The sequence below is a fragment of the Bidens hawaiensis genome, unplaced genomic scaffold (assembly GCF_021521415.1).
Source record: "Bidens hawaiensis isolate Kalapana, Puna unplaced genomic scaffold, B.hawaiensis_p1.1 tig00003983_1, whole genome shotgun sequence".
NCBI lineage: Eukaryota > Viridiplantae > Streptophyta > Magnoliopsida > Asterales > Asteraceae > Bidens > Bidens hawaiensis.
Genome location: NW_027491231.1, coordinates 359009 through 378929, shown reverse-complemented (window position 1 = coordinate 378929; position 19921 = coordinate 359009). Strand labels below are relative to the sequence as shown.

At 35.0% G+C, this 19921-nt stretch overlaps 1 protein-coding gene across 1 annotated transcript; it reads left to right on the top strand.

Annotated features, from left to right (window-relative positions):
- The first annotated feature begins 11003 nt into the window (after positions 1–11003).
- Positions 11004–12667, top strand: LOC143624838 (uncharacterized). Its single transcript, XM_077095343.1, has 3 exons — positions 11004–11057; positions 11143–11587; positions 12117–12667. Exons 1-3 carry the CDS (start codon positions 11004–11006, stop codon positions 12665–12667), a joined length of 1050 nt encoding a protein of 349 aa, XP_076951458.1.
- The last annotated feature ends 7254 nt before the right edge of the window (positions 12668–19921 follow it).

Here is a 19921-nt window from a genome sequence, read left to right as displayed (position 1 = left end):
ACTTTCTCTAGAGTCATCTTTCCATTAGACACCGTTCCCATTCCTGTAATCTTGCCTCCACTTTCTCCAGCAAAGCTCACTCTCCCTCCTTGAACAGGTTTCAAATCGTGTAACAAGAATTTGTTACCCGTCATGTGCCGGGAACAGCCGCTATCCACAACCCAAAGATTATTGGCAGCCCTGTTCAACTGTTCCTGCACGATTAAAGCAGAGAGTTAAAATCTGGGGACCCAAGACCGATTGGTCTTGGGTCGATACATCCCGTACCTTGGCTGTCCAAAGTTAGTATCATAATCATTTCTGTGAGTCCTAACAGGATACCTTCTTGTGGATTGTCTATGAGGCCATCCAAACCGTCTTGAATTAAAAGAATTATTAGTTATGGTTTGGGTGTTACCAGTGAAAAACTGAGATCTATTTCTTTGAAAACCTGGATTAGTCCATTTTCTGAAATTCAATGGGTTTTCAGTTTTATCATTAAATTGATTACTATTAGCTCTTTTCTCAGATTTTAAAGGCCTCACACCTCTGAATTTTTGCTTCAGAGGGCAATCAGCAACAAGATGTCCTTGTTGATTACATCTAAAACAACACCTGTTTTCAACTTTCTTATCAAAAGTTGTCTTAGACGTTGAGGCTGTATTACTGCCCGTTTTTCTCACATATGGTGGGACATACGGGTTTAGTGGAGACTTCTTTTCAGATGTTTTCTTTATCTCTCCACTTTTTGGTAATACTTCCTCTTGATTTGTCTCACTCGACTCAGAAGACTTGTCCGAGTTAGATGAGACAGGACTCGGAGCAGAAATTTTAACACTTGCAACAGGCTTACTAACTTCTGGTTCTTTAGTAGTAACTGGAATTGGAACTGTCTGAACAACCTCAAAGTCAACAGATTTCTGATTACTAGGGTTAAAAGTGTAATTGTGATTATAAGGTGGTGGAACCTCATGATAACCAATTCCTCCCCTCTTAACTGAGGAACCTTGATCACTAACAAGGTGATCAAGAATAGCAGAGGAATTTCTGAACTGCTCAAGTTTTCTATTCAGTTCCACCACTTTCACCTGGTGATCAGCAATCTGTTTTTCTCTTTCAGCTATTAGTTTGGTTTTTTTCTTCCAAAACTTCATAGCTTAGATCAATCACTTGAATTTTTTCAGCAAGTTTTGCTTTTAGACTTTTAATATCTTTTTCTCAAGCTTTTATTTTAACTTTATAGCTATTTTCTCTTGCTTTTGTAAAATGATGATCTTCTTTTAGAGTTTTAAACTCAGCATCCAAACTAACATACTGATCAGTTATAGTTGCTAATTGCTCAGACAAGTTTTCACATTTAGAACAAGTAGGTTTAGAACATACCTCGGAGAGCTGGTCTTTAGCATCAGCCATGAAAGCTTTTTCTTCTCCAGTAGCTTTCTCACTTTCTTCATTTTCCACATTCGCCAAATTTGCCTGTTCAAAGATTTCTTCAGAATGCAGGTTCCAGTTATATTCACCATCTTCTCTGGAAATCATGGCACTATAATCTTTACTACCCCCATTATGCTGTGTAGACTTGCCTTGACCACGTTCTACACGCTCATTTCTGCACTCCTTAGCAAAGTGGCCGTTTTGCTGACAGTTGTAGCATCTTACCTTCGTCTTGTCAAACCCTGGCCTTCCACCGACAAACTTTCTTCCGGTCTTTTTCATAAACCGTTTAACTCTTCTCACGATCATAGCCATCTGCCATTGCAGATCCATTTCTTCCATATCATCAGCATCAATCTGGTCATAGTCTTCATCCAACATAGCTGGATCAACAATCTTCCCCTGAATGTAGTTCTCACAGGAAGCAATAAAAGAATCATAGAGAGCAAACTGCTCTTCAGCAGATTTGACACTCATAGGCATCTTAGAGTAGTTGTTGCTAGGAATACTTGGAGAGCAACTACTCTTGCTTGCTTGCGGTTTAGATGCACTAGATCCACCTGCTACAAAGCAAACATCACCATTCATGTTGACTGACACATGCCCCTCATGTGATGAGTTGGCGCCCGACTCTCCTTCGAGTAGTAGGCAGCTGATTCAGTCTTCGAACCTGAACTAGAGTTGACTTTAGCACCATACATACCTGGATCTTGAACCTGATCCGTAGGTGTCTCCTTTCTAACCATGTTAAGCTCAAAGGTTCGGAGCTTGTTCACTGCTGTCTCAAGGTCATAGTCAGCAAAGTCTTTATCTTCTCTCATCAACACAGTATACATCTCCCATTTTGGTGGGAGAGCATCAAGAAGCTTCTCAACAATCACATCTTCTTTGTATGCAATTGAATAGTTGCTGAGTTCAGTCATCAGATGATAATATCTGGTGATGATATCATCAAGTGATTCGTTTTTCAGATACTTGAAGACCGAGAATTGAGTTTTGAGCAATTTGATCTTCGAAGCACGGATTCCCACATTTCCTTCAAACCGGTTCTCAAGAGCTTCCCAAAGCTCTCTTGCTGTCTTGTACTTTCTAAAAGTATGAAAGATCTCTTGTGGAAGAGCCATAGTGATAGCAGCATGAGCCTTGCTCTCGGCCTCATACATCTTTTTCTCTTCTTCTTCCATTTTGCTGTACTTTTTGATCTGATCACGACCTTCGTACTCCATAGTTGGTGGAATATAACCATCCTGGATGCATACCCACATTTTCGCATCCTGGTACTTGACATATTGTTCGAACCGATCCTTCCAAGCAACGAAGTCAGTTCCTTTAAGCAACTTTGGGGCCTTAGTAGCTGACCCTGCTTCTACTTCCATCTTAACTAACTCTAAGATGTTAATTGACGACATCTTTCTCAAAAACTAAGAAACCCGAAAAAAAAATTTTTTTTTTTTTGAAAAGCACTATAGGCGAAGTTACGGATAACTTCGCTTAAGTCTTAACTTCGCAGAAGAACTTCGCTGATTCTTAACTTCGCTTGAGGTAAGCGAACTTAGGAGGTAGGCGGAGTTGTAGAGAACTTCGCTTGAGTTAGGCGAACTTGAGAAGGTAGGCGAAGTTGTGGATAACTTCGCTTAACCTTATATCTTCGCCGAAACCCTACGAACAGTGACGGCAACTTCGCCTGATGAACACGAAGTTTCTGCAGATCTGATTTCTGGGTTTTTCGAGATTTTTGACGGTGTAAAGGGTTGAATACGATGGTAGGAGGTAAGAATGACACAAAAACACAGAAAACACGTCCCGCGAATAGTCGAAACGGGACGACTTCTACACCCGCGTGAATATCCCGAACCACACAATTGAGCAAAAGCTCTGATACCAATTGTAGGTTCCCTGGATGGATCTGCACGGGATATCTCAATCTACACAGGTGTGGAATCCCTGCGTAGGTTGTTACGAGCGTAGAACACGAATCAAACAAACACACGATACGAATAAACACACGTTATATTATAACCGAAACACGTGATATAATCACTGAATACAGACTCAATACTCTCTGGTTCTCACGTCTCACGACTCACACACGCGTATACAATTACGTTCAACAACTCAAAACAATCCGTATAAATATACGACAACTTCGCCTGATATGTTCAGGCGAAGTTGTTGCTAACTTCGCTTGACTAACAAGTTCGCCTGATAAGCGAACTTGTCAGTAACTTCGCTTAAACATAAACAAAACACAATTAACATTACAGACTGGATTACAGACACTAGACTATGAACTACTGACATTATGCACCAACACGTACATTTGGTAGGTAACGATTAAGTTTGTTATCGTAACAGAAGTAAACATAAAAAAATAATTTTGTTATTGGCTAGGTTTGTTACTGTACGGAAACTAAATAGAAAATAACACGGGTGTTGCAGCGACGATGCGTTGTGTTTTTAGTTGACGTCGCCTAAATTTGTTACAATACCGAGATTAAATCTAAAACTCAATTTCCTCAAATTATTATACTTAATACCTTTAAAAACTCTAGATTGAAAGACCTTTAAAAATGTGATATCAAATTAAAAGAGTAAATAGATTAAAAAAACGATGCATATGAACAACCAAAGGGATTAAAAGAATAAATAGGTAAAAAAGTAAATGATGCAGCCAAGGGGATTCAAACACACGCAGCTTAACCACACAAAGAAGTTAGCAAAACGCACTTGAGCGAACACACCATCACTAACAAATTTATTTAAATGATGGAACTAAAATCCTAAATACTTAAACAGTCGGTGATTAAAAAAATTGTGGCATCAATATTTGAACTTTATCTATATATATAATTACTCTTTTGTTTTTATCATATGTATTATAATCTTAATCTTAAATATATATATATAAATGAAACCTTTAAAAGTTTTCTGGTTGCTCCCTACATTCTCTCAAGCCATTAGATTGCTTTATTTATAAACTAGCTTTAGAAACCCGTGTATTACACTGAATAAATTATTGTATAAATTATAATAAATAATTTAATACAAATAAAAAAATATATTAAGTCTCTTTATATTATGTAAAAGAAATGTATTACAAATATAGTTGTTTTATATCATCAAATATATTTGAATTTTAAATCGAGAATGACTTGTTGTACAATCGGTATACAATAATGAAGCAATATCACTGGAAGCAACATTTCAAACAATGAGGTCTTTCGATATGAAAGATGTAGCTAAAGTCTTTCACAAATATGTTTTACATTCCATACCCGGCCATAAACAAAAAAGACACCAGATTTTCCTTTTTGAACAACTTTCATGTTGTCCTTATAAACACACTGTTGTTCAACTATCACAATAGTCTTATAATAAATATAAAAAATGAAAAATTTGTCTATGATTTTTTACATCCTTATGTTTGTAAAAAAATAAAAGAAATTATTTTAGTTTTCTTCAATATAAAGATATCTCAAAAATTAAATATTAATGTACTCTTTAAACATAAACTCTTTTATATATACATTTTAATTTTAAAGAAAATATATTTATGACATGTAATTATTATATTAATATTTTTTTTTATATTAAGTGTGTTTAAAATATAATTTATGGCATTAATAATTCAATTAATGGAGATTGACCAATTAATACGGTATGTTGAATTTATAATCAATACTACATTTAGAACCAAGATTTTTTTTTCTTTTCCATCAATAGAAAAGAAGTGATTTTGGCGGGAATTTAATAGTGAGAATTAACCTCAGAATGCCATGTGTCCAGATTTATTTTCTTTTATTAGTATAGGTAGATGGAGGTTTCACATTCATTTAACCCAAATTCACGGGTATGAGTCTCACCAAACTCAGATAGCCCTTAAACGGGTTATAACGTCTCATTAAATTAAAAAATAATCTTACCAAATATATGATATGAAAATTTTATAAATAAAGATATACTAGAAACTAGGGGAAAGTTAACGTACGAACAAAATTAATGTGAACTGTGAGAATTAAGTTGTTTAGTTATATACACAAGTAGTGTAATTATTCGAAACCCCTAAAAACTAATACCCGATTTTTTTTAAATTATTATTTATAATTAAGAACAATATTAAGCGGGTCATGGGTCTCATCAAACCCAAATAACTTTTAAACGGGTTATCACATCTCATTTATATGTGAAACACTTTCATCATCAAACCCTAAGGGTGCGTTTATTTCACAGAATGGAATGAAATTGAAATTGAAATTTGTATAGGATTTGGAATTAGAAAGAATTGGATTTGGAATATGAACATTTCAATAGGAATTGAAATTGGAAGGAATTGAAATCCAATTCTATTCAAACTGTCTTCATTTAACAATTGAAAATTGTTTTCTATGAAGATTAAGAACCCCTCTAAAAGTTATTCAAAAATAATAAATAAAAAAAATTCTTAACTTAATATATAAATCAAAAACAAAAAAAGTTAAAAAAACTAAAATGTTTTATTCGTTGTCCTCGTTAAAACAAGCATGAAACCCGTTCTGACCATAACCAGCGCTCGAACTAACACGAAGTGTTAAACCAAAGTGAAATGACTTGGAGCGTCAATCCGAAATTACTTGAAGCATCGAACTGAATGTGAACTGACTCGAAGAGTCGAACTGATCTGACCCCGATTGTTGAACCCAACATACTTTAACGCGGAATGTTAAACTGAACACGAACTGACCATGAGTGTTGAACGAAAGCACAACGTCGAACCAAACCGACCCGGGGTGAAAGAACGCAGGCCGATCCAGGGCGTCAAACCGGATACGAACCAGCCCGTGGCATCGTACCGAACCCAAACCGACCCGGGACGTCGAAACGAACGCGAACCGACCCGAAACGCTGACCTGAAGCGCTTCGACCCAGAGCATCGACCTGAATACGAACACACCCGAAACATCGACTTATCAAAGATTTCAATGAATTTACTTGAATTTCTCCACATTGTGGAAGGATTTGAAATTCATTTATTTAAAGAAATGTAACGTCCTGAAATTTCAAATAATAATATTTTATATTTAATTGTCATGACGGAAATGTTTACTTGAGTTATTGCGAGAATAATAATTAATAAAGAAAGAGAGATAAGTAGGCTAAATAGATGGAGTTAATTATGGACTAAAAAGGAAATATGGGCCTTAGGTCCATGGGCTTAAGGGAGTATAAATACCCCTTAAACCCTAAATCTTTCCATTTTCATCCATCTTATCCATCTTATTCTCCCCACACCTCCATAACACACACACAACCTTCCTAATTTCGCCGCAAGAGAGAAATCAAGATCAGAGATCAAACGAGCAAAGGTCTTTGATAAATCCTCGATAACCAAGCTAGATACACGATCCAAGTCTATAAATAAGCTAGTCGTGACCTTAGAAACATCAAAAGGTATGTTCTTTGACCTTAAAGGTTACGTTTTTATGAACGGTTTGCTATGAAACTTAACCCTGGAGTAGATCGGGTCTAAATGCTTCATAAAAATGCAAACTTGATGTTTAAATGAACATAATGAACTAGTAAATATATACGGTTCATCAAGATAACCCTAGATCTAGTTTAAAGAACGTTTCGATGCTTAAAGGTCCAAGCTTTCTGCCTAAAAACGAGCTAGATCTAGGTGATGAAATAGTGACGGGTGTAAAGCGGCTAGTATGAGTAGAAAGGGTAGTTAAAGTTCTAGATATGAAACATAAAACAGTTAACAGAGCTGAGTAAAAATGATTTAAATGGAAGATTAGCTGAACACACCAAAACTGGGGGATCTTGACCAAGACTGTGGGTTCTCGGCCGACTTATGTTCTCGGCCAATATGAGATTTTGGTTAACACGAGATCTCGGTCAAACCTGAGTTCTCGGTCAGACCATAGTTTTCGGTCAACATGAGTTTTCGGTCAAGGGTTCTTGGTCAAACCAGAGTTCTCGGTCAAACCTGAGTTCTCGGTCAACATAATGGTTCTCTGTACTGAGTTCTCAGCCACCCTGTTTCTGTTTGGTCTTGGGCCCGAACCCAATTGGGCCAACTAGTGGATAGTTGGGCCTGACTTAGATAAGTCCGCTTAATGCAAAGCCAATATCTGATTTAAAACAATTAAGCCCAATTTAGAAAATAATTTAAAATTTTAATGGAAATTGTGTTAAGAGTGTTAGTGAAAATAAAATTTTTCCAAGCTAACATGGCAGTTTAACCCCAGCCAGGGGCTCTGCCCCTTGGACCCCGCTAGGGGATGCCGCCCCTATAACCCCGCTGCCAGGGGCGCTGCCCCCGGACCCCCGTTCGTTGTGGGTTATATAAAGATAGAAATGCGATATGAGTAGCAATAGTTAATTGATACATGTACATATTATACAGTTAGCCGTGCACAGCTCAAGAAGGGAATCACTATAAACGATGAACGTAACCGCATTCAGGTGAGTTTCGCCCCATTTCCTTGCTATGTTGTCGGGGCTGTGTGCATACACGATGTGATTAGTTAATACACTTACCTTAAGTGGTAAGTGTATGCCTTATATGATTTATGTATAAATGAATGCTTGACGATGCATGAATGATCTTAGGATATTGCATGTGCCGTCAAGGGATAGTATAATGATATGCTTGACATATATATGATGTATAGATGATGTTTGGACGTATGAATGTTTTAATTATGAATGTATAGAAAGGTACGAAAGGTATAGATAGAACGAGGGAACCGACCCTAATCATGTCGGCGAATGTAGGGAACCGACCCTAATAATGTCGACGAATGTAGGGAACCGACCCTAATAATATCGGCGAAGGTTATACGGCGAAGGCTCTTTAAAATGTATGTGTATGAATAAATGTATGTATGTTAATATGAAAGAAAGAATGAGAATACGTAAGTATGTAAGATAACAGCTCGATGTATTCGTATCATTCGTTTATTATATATATAATTAAATTTTATTTATTTAATAATATTTACGACGTGTTATAGTCACTATTCGTTGTTTTTCTGTTTTGTATTGTTCAATAACGAAACTCCAAGTTCAAACATGCATACTTAAACGAGTCCCAAACTATCCGGGTATAATATGAAAATAAACCAAAGTTATAACTTTTAAGTATATATAACATTCCAAAGTCCAAGGTTCACTTTGTAAATTATACTTTAAATTCTATTTTAATATAAAATGAAAGTTCAAGGGTTGATTATGTAAATTATATTTAAATAAATAGTATTTATTAAAAATCCCAACCCCCGCCATGTTTTCCCGTCCACATCTCCGGCCATTGGAAAATCGGCGCCGGCGATAGCCGTTACCCATTTTTTTAACGCGTTTACAATCCAATTAAAGCTTATAAATTCCTTAAAACATAACGTAGACCCGTAATCATCGAATTGCAACGCCATTAACAACATTTAATGTGCGGATTTTACGCCGCGAACGACCAGACTAAATTAAAAAACTAATTAACGATAGTTAAAAGTTATACGACCAAATTGAGCCTATAAATAGGACCCTAGGCTTCGTACAAACTCGCACCAACCTTCATATTCATATATAACACTCTCTAAAATCTCTAAATTTTTTTTGCGAAAACCGAACTCCGGCGAGCTTGTTCTTTGTCATTCTGCCACCAAAATAGGTAATTAAAATATGGTTTTGAATTCTTTAAACCCGTCTAACAAAACCCTTAACTTAGTTTGGGCAAATATTGATCGGATTAATGGAATTGAAACCTTAGGTTTGAACGGGAAAGATGATGTTGTTGGTATTAGTATATAATTAACTGTTTTCACATTATAACTAAACAACATGTTGTTCAAGTGGTTAACACATTAGTATGCCAAAACCTATATACAGTTTCGAACCCATTTCATAACATGTTTTTTTTTTGGTATATTTATTTTAAACTCACTTTCTTTGTTAGATAAAATCATATCAATTATTAAAAATTATAATAAATCAAATAAAATTATTTTAGTTTAATAAAAATTACTTTTAAATAATATTTATCATTTTTCACCTAAAAACCAACTTTTTATACTCATCCGTTAAGTTTTTCGTTAAAATATGATTAATATTATTTTAATAACCATTATTTCGTTAATCTTTTAACACGCTAAAATAATTATACTCAATATAAAATATACCGTTAGACCATCCTCTATGGTAGGGGGCATCGAAGCCCCTACATCGTGCCACGTCGGCGCTACGTAAGCACCAACAGGCATCCAAGCCCCAACCAATAATGACCCGTTGTGGTTTAAAACCCAATGGCGCCGCTATATATATAGGGGAAGGTTAACGTACAAATGAAATTAACGTGCTAAATGTGAAAATCAAGTAGAGTAATTATATGTACAAGTAGAGTAATTATGTAATTAAATCATAGAGTACTTATCATAAAGTAATTGAATAATTACTCTACTTGTATATATAATTACTCTACTTGATTCTCACGTTTAGCATGTTAATTTTATTTGTATTTGATCTAAACCATACACACACACACACACACATATATGTATATGTGTGTGAGAGGTTTAGAGGGAAAGCGCCCATCGTTGGGTTGCTGGGCAGCACCGCGCCCCACCACTAAAGGCACCCCTTGGTGGTGTTCAGTGCCCAAACGGCGCCCACCAACTCCCAAACCCCGCCGCATCGCGAGGGGTCTTAAAATCCAAACTTCATAAACGCTATTATATTCAAACTTTATATTAATCTCGTAACATAAATAATATAAATTAATAAAACGTTAAAATTCCGTAAAATATAATATTATAACATCAAACTTCATAAAATAATAAAACATACATTAAACACTTCTAATTTCCAAAAAAAAACCTATTTATTTACTTTTTATAAGTCGTTAGTTAATATCTAATTTCGTACTTTTAATTCTAGTTCGATTGTTCGGTTTCTTTTACGCGCTTTCGGTTTTATTTCAAGTTTGTCTTCAACTTTGTGGTGAGTTTCTCACACTCCATTTTTACTCTTTTACTACTTTTGGGGATAGCATATATATCCTATCAAATTACAATTTCGTTTATTCAATATTTACAAACTACATTCGTTACATGGACTTGTGTGTTTACTTATTACTTGCTCAAAGATTATTTTCTCATGGTATCCTCAATAAGTATGATCATACGCCCCCCCCCCCCCCCCTCCTATGCATTCAGGACCTCGATGTGATGAGTGGAATAGGGACCCTCAATCCGAGTACGTTGGTTGTTACCAACGGAAAAGACACTTACTTGCGCTATTATCCGAGTATGTTGGTGCACAATCCCAACTGGAAAGGACCTTACTTGCTCATTTACACTTATTTATGGAATTGTAGATTTTTATGTACTTATATCAAAACCTGTGTGAACTCACCAACTATTCATTTAGTTGACATTATTTTATATATATGCTACATGTACCTTATTTAGAGGATGCTGCCGTGACAAAGACATTAGTACTTAGGATATTCAACTTTAATGAACAAATTGCTTAAATGTGTATTTCTTTGTATTTCTCTTATTTCCAAACTTGTGTATAAATTTCTTATTGGGTCCCTCGTTTCAGAGTCTCAAATGGCTTATGTTTCGGGTAGAAGTATCCTAGACGGTCCTCTTATTGCCAATGAAGTTCTATCTAGGCTCAAAAAAGCTAAAATACCGGTTTTCTGTTCAAAATTATCTAAATAAAGCTTTTGATTCTATCTGTTGGAAGTTTATTGATTCCACTCTTGGTGTCATTAACCATCCAGCAAGGTGGAGATTATGGGTGTCGGGAATCCTTAAATCGGCTCGTGCTTCGGTTCTTATTAATGGGTCCCTTACGTGGGAATTTCAATGTCACCGAGGAGTCCGGCAAGGGGATCATCTCTCGCCGCTTCTGTTTATTACAGCCTTGGGGTTTTTCTCACATATTCTGAACCGGGCGGTTGTGAACGAGATTTTGCAGCCCATACGGATACCAAATGGCGGGCCATTATTATCGCATTTATTATTCGCTGATGACACGGTGTTGATGTGTATATGGTCGGAACAAAATATTATGACTCTGGCTAGGCTGCGAAGGAGTTTTTATCTAGTTTCGGGTCTTCGTATCAATTTAAATAAAAGTAATCTCTTTGGTGTTAATGTTGCCAATCCGGAGGTGGAAAACATGGCAGGTCGATTACATTGCAAAATTGGATTTTTCATTGCTCGTATGTCGGTTTGTGTGTAAGGGAAAATAAGAATTTAATAACCAGTTGTCTTTGAAAAACGGCTCTCAAAGTGGAAAATGTCCAGGTTGTCTATGGGTGGTCGTTTGGTTCTTATTAACTCGGTATTGGACGCGTTACCTATTTATTACTTCTCATTATATAAGGCCCTGATACATGTTATTGAAAAGCTCAAAAGAATAAGGCGGTGTTTTTTATTGGGTCAAATGGGATTATGTGTTGGCCGGTAAAGATCATGGTGGTCTCGGTCTCGGCTCGCTTAGGGACTTAAACCTAAGTCTATTAGCTAAATGGTGGTGGCGACTCAAAACTGAACCAGAGAAACTTTGGTGTAGAGTGGTTTGTGGCATCCATCCCAATGAAAGAAGTATTAAACCAATTCCATCTAAAGCGGTCATATCAGGAGTGTGGAACAACATAGTTAAAACTTATGAAGACTTAAAGATAAGTAATTTTTCAATTACATATTCTATAGAGGGTGTGGTGGGTGATGGTACTCAAACCTTATTTTGGATTGACAAATGGGTTGGAGAAGCCCCTTTGTGCACAAAATTCCCATCATTGTTCAATTTGGAGAGAAACAAAAGGTGCACAGTTAGAGAGAAAACGTTGGAGGGTTCTTCTATTAATGGTTGGAATTGGACATGGATTGTTGAGCCTGCCACATCGCTAGAACTTCAAGAATTTTGTGATTGTCTCGATTTGTTGCCGGGAAGGACTTTAGGCATAATGAAAGATAAGTGGAAATGGGCACTTGGGAAAGAGGGCGAATTTACTATAAAATCGGTCCAAGACCAAATTCAAAAATCTAGGGCTAGGTCAGTTTTTGTAATGGAATGGAATAGGTGGGTTTCGTTGAAGATCAACCTCTTTGGATGGCGGGCGGAAATGGGTAGAATCGCGACATGGGATGCTCTCTTCAAGAGGAACGTTGTGAATGAAATAAAATGGTGCCCTCTTTGTGAAGGCGAAAAGGAATCGGCGGCTTATGTGCTAATGTCTTGCTATGTAGCTACGAGTAGATAAGATAAAACAAAAGGAGCTTCAAGCTATAATCCTTACGTCGTGTTGGTGTATTTGGAAGGCTAGAAATGAGGCTATCTTTGATAATAAGAGTGTCTCGGTTAATAGAATCAAGGAAGACATCAAACGGCTTAGCTTTCTTTGGGTGAAAAATAGAGGGAAACTTGTAGACATGAGTTGGGATAGTTGGTGCGCTTTTTCGTTTTGATTTTCTTGTTTTGGTGTTTTGTTTTGGGTTTTTGTTGTGTCTAGCCTAGCCTCTTGCTAGTCTAGGTTTTTTTCTTTATATAATATTAGCCATTCAAAAAAAAAAAAAAAAACTTAATAGTGGCACATGTGTTTTGAGCAATCTGTACGTCACACTCAGGCATTTCCGCTTTAGCCAGGGTGTTACAACTAATTATTTCCTTATCACTTGATGTACCAAATCTATTAATATCATTTCTTTGATATATATCTTTGAAAAACATGCCAATAATAATCAAATATCATATGTAAGAATAGCATACAACGCAACACGATTCATCAAGAAATTAAGAGCACCTGCTTATAAAGTTATAACTACTCACTGTGCGGGTTGTGATGTTGAGCATATGCTAAACACAATAGAAAAAGGACTAACAAACTCATAGGTAAAAAATGGGAAAAACGACCGAAGTAATTAGATATTCAAGTAATCGTCTTTGTATTCTTTCAAATGTCTTTAAACGAACCAACGTTCAGCGAAATGTTCGATAACGTTCGTCGGGAAGTTTGTTTATTTAATAAATGAACGAACATGACCAAAAACTTTTATTCGTTTAATTAAACTAACGAACATGAACACATGTTTCTTTCGTTCATTTTTGTTCGTAAACGTTCGTTTATGTTCATTTATTTATGTATGTTTATGTCCGTTTATTTATGTCTGTTCAATAGTGAAGCTTGAGCTTAGTCACAGCAGTGACCGGAGTCACGGACCCAATACCTCGGGGGTGACCTTGCTAAGTACCTATAAAAAATTTCGGACATAATAACATAAATTTACCATACTAAACAAAAAAAATGGCAGTGAATATGGTCACCCCGGTCCCCATTATACTTCGCCCTTGTGTCCGTTTATGTTCGTTTACATATTATATTTGTTTATTTGTATTCCTTTATGTCCATTTATGTTGTTTGTATTCATTTACGTTTGTTCACATATGTTTATTTTATGTTAGTTTATATTTGTTCATTTATGGTCCTGAATTGTTCATTTTGATAATTAACAAACGAACATAAACGAACACGAATATACTCATTTTTAAAATAAACAAGCAAGAACACAAAATATATGTGTCGATTAAGTGTTTGTATTTGTTTAAAGTTAAATAAACAAACACGAAAATGCCCTTATTAGTGTTCATTCGATTCATTTACGGACCTACTTTCAAACAAATAAATAACAAAAGTACAATGCAAAATAAACACAATTTATTTGTAGTTGATTTTTTGGGTTGAAATGTAAAACTAGAAAACTCTATTTTTTGATTTATTTTCTTGTCTTCTTTTCTAATTTATCATTTTACATACAATTTAATTTTTTCTTTAGTAACTTATAATACATGTTTTTTTCAATACAAATTTTTCTAATATTTGATTTCAAATAAAGAATATTTTACTCCGGTTCTTATTACATCACTACCACAAAAACGTTTATTAACACCGGTGATAAAAAATATTTTACAACAGTATAAAGGTTAACCGTTGAATAAGATGAAATTCACCGTTATAAAAATAACAATTTTTTAAACCCGTTGTAAATAAGAAACTAGCATTATTTATTAAACTTATTGAAAAGTACCGTTGTTTATTGATAACTAGCGTTGTTAAAATGTTGAGGTTTCCTCCACGACTAAATACCGTTGTATATAAGAAGAAACTAGCTTCGTTTATTTAACTTATTGAAAAGTAACGTTGTTTATTGAAAACTAACGTTGTTTAAAGTTTTGAGGTTCCCTTCCACCGTTGTAGATAAGAATAAAACTAGCATTGTTATATTGAACTTATTGTAAAGTACCGTTGTTTATTGAAAACTAGTGTCGTTTAAAGTTTGAGGTTCCCTTCCACCATTGAATACCGTTGTAAATAAATGAAAATTAATGTTGTTTATTAAACATATTGTAAGTAGTGTTGTTTAAGATTTGAGGTTCCTTCCCACCAATATGTAGTGCTTTCATTTTTCTCTTTTGAAAAGTTTCATAAATTTTATCTCCTCTCTTTAATATATAAATATGGCTTTATCAGATATTCTCTCTCTCTCTCTCTCTCTCTCCACACTTCAAAATTACATATGCGTTTATCGAAATTTGTTTAAAACGAGGTATACTTCATTGATTGTGTTTATCATTTTAGTTAGGATTTATTGGGCTTGATCTTTCTTTGTTAAAGCTTTAGTTATCAATTTACTTTATATATATAGTAAAGATTTGTTTATTCTATGCTTATGTTTACCGATTGGAATATTGCATCTGTCTAGGGTCATCGTTATGGTGAGCTTGTTGATTATTTGATGTCTCTAATTTAGTTACATAGTTACATATTCATTCCGTGATTTCCTTCATTCGCTAAATGTAAATTTGCTGATTAAAGAAAGAAGTTTTTTTCTAGCGATAATTCACGATAGGTATATAACTCGTTCTTTCACTTTTTGAAGTTTTATTCGTTTGGATAATTAATATTTTAATAAGAGAGTGATATATTGTTTTTGGAGTGAAATGTAAACTTAAAGGAAAACATAATGCACACTAAGTGTTTAATAAATAACTTAAATGAGGATTATATATCGTTATACCATTTTAAAAAAAAAAAGTGTGATATATTTTTTTTGAGTTATTAGACCTGTTTTTATTTTCTAATCCGATATAATATGACTTATTAAGCCACACAAAGTCACAAAGTGACTTTCACATAAACTAATGTAGAAAAGTAAATCAGACCCTAACATGTAGGGAACACGTAAACTTGGTGATAAAAGAGTTATCATATGAGATTCGTGCGTTTTGTGTGAAAATGAGATTCGATTAAAAATGAGATCCATTTAATATTGAGATCCGTTTGAAAATGAGATCAGTTTGAAAGTGAGATTCGCTTGAAAATAGGATTCTTTGGAAAATGAGAATCGTTTGAAAATGAGTTTCGTTTTAAAATGAGATTCATTTGAAAATGCGATGTGATTATTTTGGGGCCATGCAATGCGATTTGAAAGGACTCTAACTCCACTTAACTAAGTCGGGTGGTATGCCTTGTGTAGAAAAGTAGTTGATTAACACATATACTTGTTATATGGTCAGTCATGCTCAGCTGAAAAAAGGTGTGACAATAAGCTTTATGAGGAACAAGATTCAGGTGAGATTCTAGCCCCCTATTCTCTGTTATGTTTTTTTTTGAGTTGTGCGCATACTCTATGTGATAAGTTAATACACTTACTATAACTAGTTAGTATGTGGTAAGGGCATGTTGTTTGTGTATTGAAATGTTTTAGATGTATGATTTTATATACATGTAGATATATAAAGCCATGCATGGATGGTCGTATAGTTGTATGGTCGTAAGATTGGTAAAAGGTTGCAGACCCTAATAATAATTGCAATGGTTATATGGCGAAAGACTCTTTAAAACATAAAGATAGTTATGTATATACTAAGTAAGTTAAGACAAGAAAGTATGAAAGTACGCATGCATGCATGAAAGAAAGGTAAACAGGTTAAGAATGTAATATGTATTTTCGGATACGTATATGTATGTATATGAATGTAATGTATGTTATCTGATTAACTAGAAATCACTCAACGTAGCTGACTTTTAGTATGCACGAAGGCAAATAGAATGAGGCAGGTTACTTGAGGGGGACACATGTGTAACATCCTACTTTTGATAATAATAAATAAAAGAATTTCGTTTACTTAATGGTGTGTTATTATTTAGTTAATTAAATATAACAGAATGTGGGCTTGGACAATAAAATATGGAATAAGGGATGGTGATGGCCTTAGGTCAATGGGCTTAAAGGTATATAAACACCCATAAACCTCCCTAAAACCCTAAAACCCTAAAACCCTCATTTCATTCATCCAGACTCCTCCACACACTCAAAAACACACACAAAGACTCTCATCATTTCGGACCTAGATCCGAGATGAAGAAAATGTGGGATTTCGTGTTCAAACATCATTAAACAACAGGAAATCTATCTAAGACCATGTGTTGGTTCATATCCGAACTAACTGAAACCTTAAAGGTACGTTCTAAATGTAAAGGTTACGTTTGAGGTCAGTTTGCCCTAGGATTTGTAAAGGCAAATCGGGCCTTACCATGTAAAAAAAATGTAAACTTGAACGTAAACAAGATGCTTGGAATGAGACAGGATGAGCGGGTGATGTTTGTACCGTGTTAGAATGATTAAATGAAGTCGTTATGGCCCGGAACACATTTTTTCATTAAAACGGGCATAACGGGATGTAAGGATGTGATTAAGAAGAAAAGACGCAAAAAACCATGTTGAATCGAATTCTGGAGAAACTCGATTCATTTGGAGATAAAACCAATCGAATCAAATGGAAACAAATCTAACCAAATGGAAATAAATCTAATCTAAATGAAATGAATCGAATAGAATGGAAATGAATTGAATCGAATTAAAATTCGATTCGATTGGAATTTATACTCAATTCGATTGGTATGTCAGACTTGATTCGATTGATTTCAAACTCGATTCGGTTGATTTTTCAGACTCGATTCGATCGATTTTTCAGACTCGGTCGATTGGAACTTCAGTCTTGATTCGATTGGAATAGACTTGACCAAAAATCATGGAAAGTAAGTTTTATGATTTATTTTTAGCAAAGGACTATTAATGAAAATAAGTTTTTTATCTCCAAATGCCAAATGAATCGAGTTCACCCCAGGCAGGGGCTCTGCCCCTTAGACCCTGCTAGGGCTGCCGCCCCCAGAATCCCGCTGCCAGGGGAGCTGTCCTCAGACCCCCGTTAGCTAGGAGTTTAACTAACCTAAAAGTATGATATATTCATAGGTAGATAATTGATACTTATAATTATTACACAGTTATCTGTGCACAACTAAGGAAGGGTATTACCATTAACTCGGAGAAGAACATGGCACATGTGAGTTTCTAGCCCCATTTTCTTGTTATGTTTTCGGGTCTATGTTCATACTCAATATGATTTGTAAATACACTTACCTTAAGTGGTAAATGTATGTTAATTTTATGTTTAATGACGATATACGAACAATATTGATTGTAAAAAGGATTAGAAGTATACAAGTAAAAGTATATGAACATATGTTTGTCTGTTGTATTATTATTTAGTACAAGGGGACCGAACCCTAATAATATCCGAGGCAAAAGAGAACCGGACCCTAATAATATCCAAGGCAGGAGGGAACCGGACCCTAATAATATTCGAGGAATGAGGGAACCGGACCCTAATAATATCCGAGGCAAGAGGGAACCAGACCCTAATAATATCCTAGACAGAAGGGAACAAGACCCTAATAGTATCTGAGGCAGAAAGGGAACCTCTCCGAATAATACTGGAGACAGTAGGGCGAAATGCTCTTTAAAACGTATAATTATGAATGTAAAAGTAAGATAAAATATGAAAGTATGAAAGTATGAAAGTAAGAAAAAACGAAAGTATGAAAGTAAGAAAGAACGAAAGTATGAAAGTAAGAATGAATGTATATACTTATGTATATTGAAAATAAAGTAAAGCAGGTTACGTATGTAGTATGTGAATGTAATGTATGTTGCCTGATTTAATAGAACTCACTCAGCGTAGCTAACTTTTAGTATGTATGTAGGTAAATAGGCTAAGGCAGCTAGCTTGAATGAACACACATGACATTTGACTGAAGAGACTGACATCTTAAGAAGCATGTTATGATGTTTTAAAATGACTTTTTATATTATGTTTAACACAAGAGTTATTTGTTATGAAAATATTCAGATGATTATGTAATTATATGGTTGAAGTTTAATGTTTCCGCGAAAGTTTTAATTTACTATGATATTTAGAACTATGTTTATGAGTAAATCAAACGTTAAAGTAGGGCACTAGGACTGGGGCCTTACAACATGGAAGATGAATAAAGAAGCTGGCATCTGAAGATTCAAAATTATGATGTTCTGTGATGTTTGAACTTAAAAGATCTGTTTAATTGATTATTTAAATTTATGATTGTGTAATGATGGCTTAAGTTTTAATTATTCCATGAACGTTTTAATTAACTATGATATTTTGAACTGTGTTTATGAGTAAACCCAACGACAATGTAGGGCACCCAGGCTAGGGGCCTTACAAGTTGGTTTCAGAGCATAAATTTAAGAGAAATAAGCATCCTACATGCTTAGACTCGAACAGAGAATGAGACTAAAGAAAGAAAAGAAAGAAGATGGCAGTTCTTGAAAACCATGTGTCACTCAATCAAGCTCGGTAATGGTAAATTGCATGATTATTTCATGTATAATTTAAGAATGTGTAAGGAATTTAGCTTAAATACTAGAGATAGAGTTATCTGATTATATGTGACTATGTGAATTGTTTAATTGATTGTCTAACCATATAAAAGTAGAACATAACACAAGTGGAATCACGAAAAGTAACGTGATTAGTTAATCCCAACTGGCCACTATCATTAATTGTTGCCTTACTATCCTTGTACTAAATAGTTCCTTGTGTGAAGACGTTTGTGTTTTTCTTATAGAACACGAATGGATTACGCAAGGAAATTTCTTGGAATGGGACGTTGCACGGGACGTTGTGGTAGGCCACATGTTAACCTGATACCTTTTGAGGAACCGGTTACTAACACAAGAGACAAGGAAAGGGAAACTTAGTGAGACGAACGATATCAACTTGATCCTGCTATTCAAGCTGCCATTGCTCATTCTGTAGCTACTACAATGAAGAAACCGCAACCAGATAAGTCTGCTGGAAGTCATGCTGGAACCACTAAGAAGACGAGGGAGAGCAGTAAGAAATATGATGAGACTGAGAAAGGTGTCTCGAGCGAAGTCAAGTCTTTGAGAGTTGGTAAGAAAGAGAAGGATCACTCGGCTTATCGCGAAGCTTGGCACTTGGGGTATCTTTTAAGGGCATTTAAACATTCCTCATCAAGTGATAATTGCAACATAACCATTACTTATTAAAAGCATATCACATGTTTATCTAACATTATTAAACTTTAATTAAGATTCATTATAGACCAAGATGA

Coding starts and splice junctions, on each gene's coding strand:
- LOC143624838 (XM_077095343.1), top strand. CDS start 11,004: ATGGCTTATGTTTCGGGTAGAAGTATCCTAGACGGTCCTCTTATTGCC. Junction 11,058..11,142: donor GTCCTCTTATTGCCAATGAA/GTTCTATCTAGG, acceptor ATCTGTTGGAAG/TTTATTGATTCCACTCTTGG. Junction 11,588..12,116: donor GGAGGTGGAAAACATGGCAG/GTCGATTACATT, acceptor CATATTCTATAG/AGGGTGTGGTGGGTGATGGT.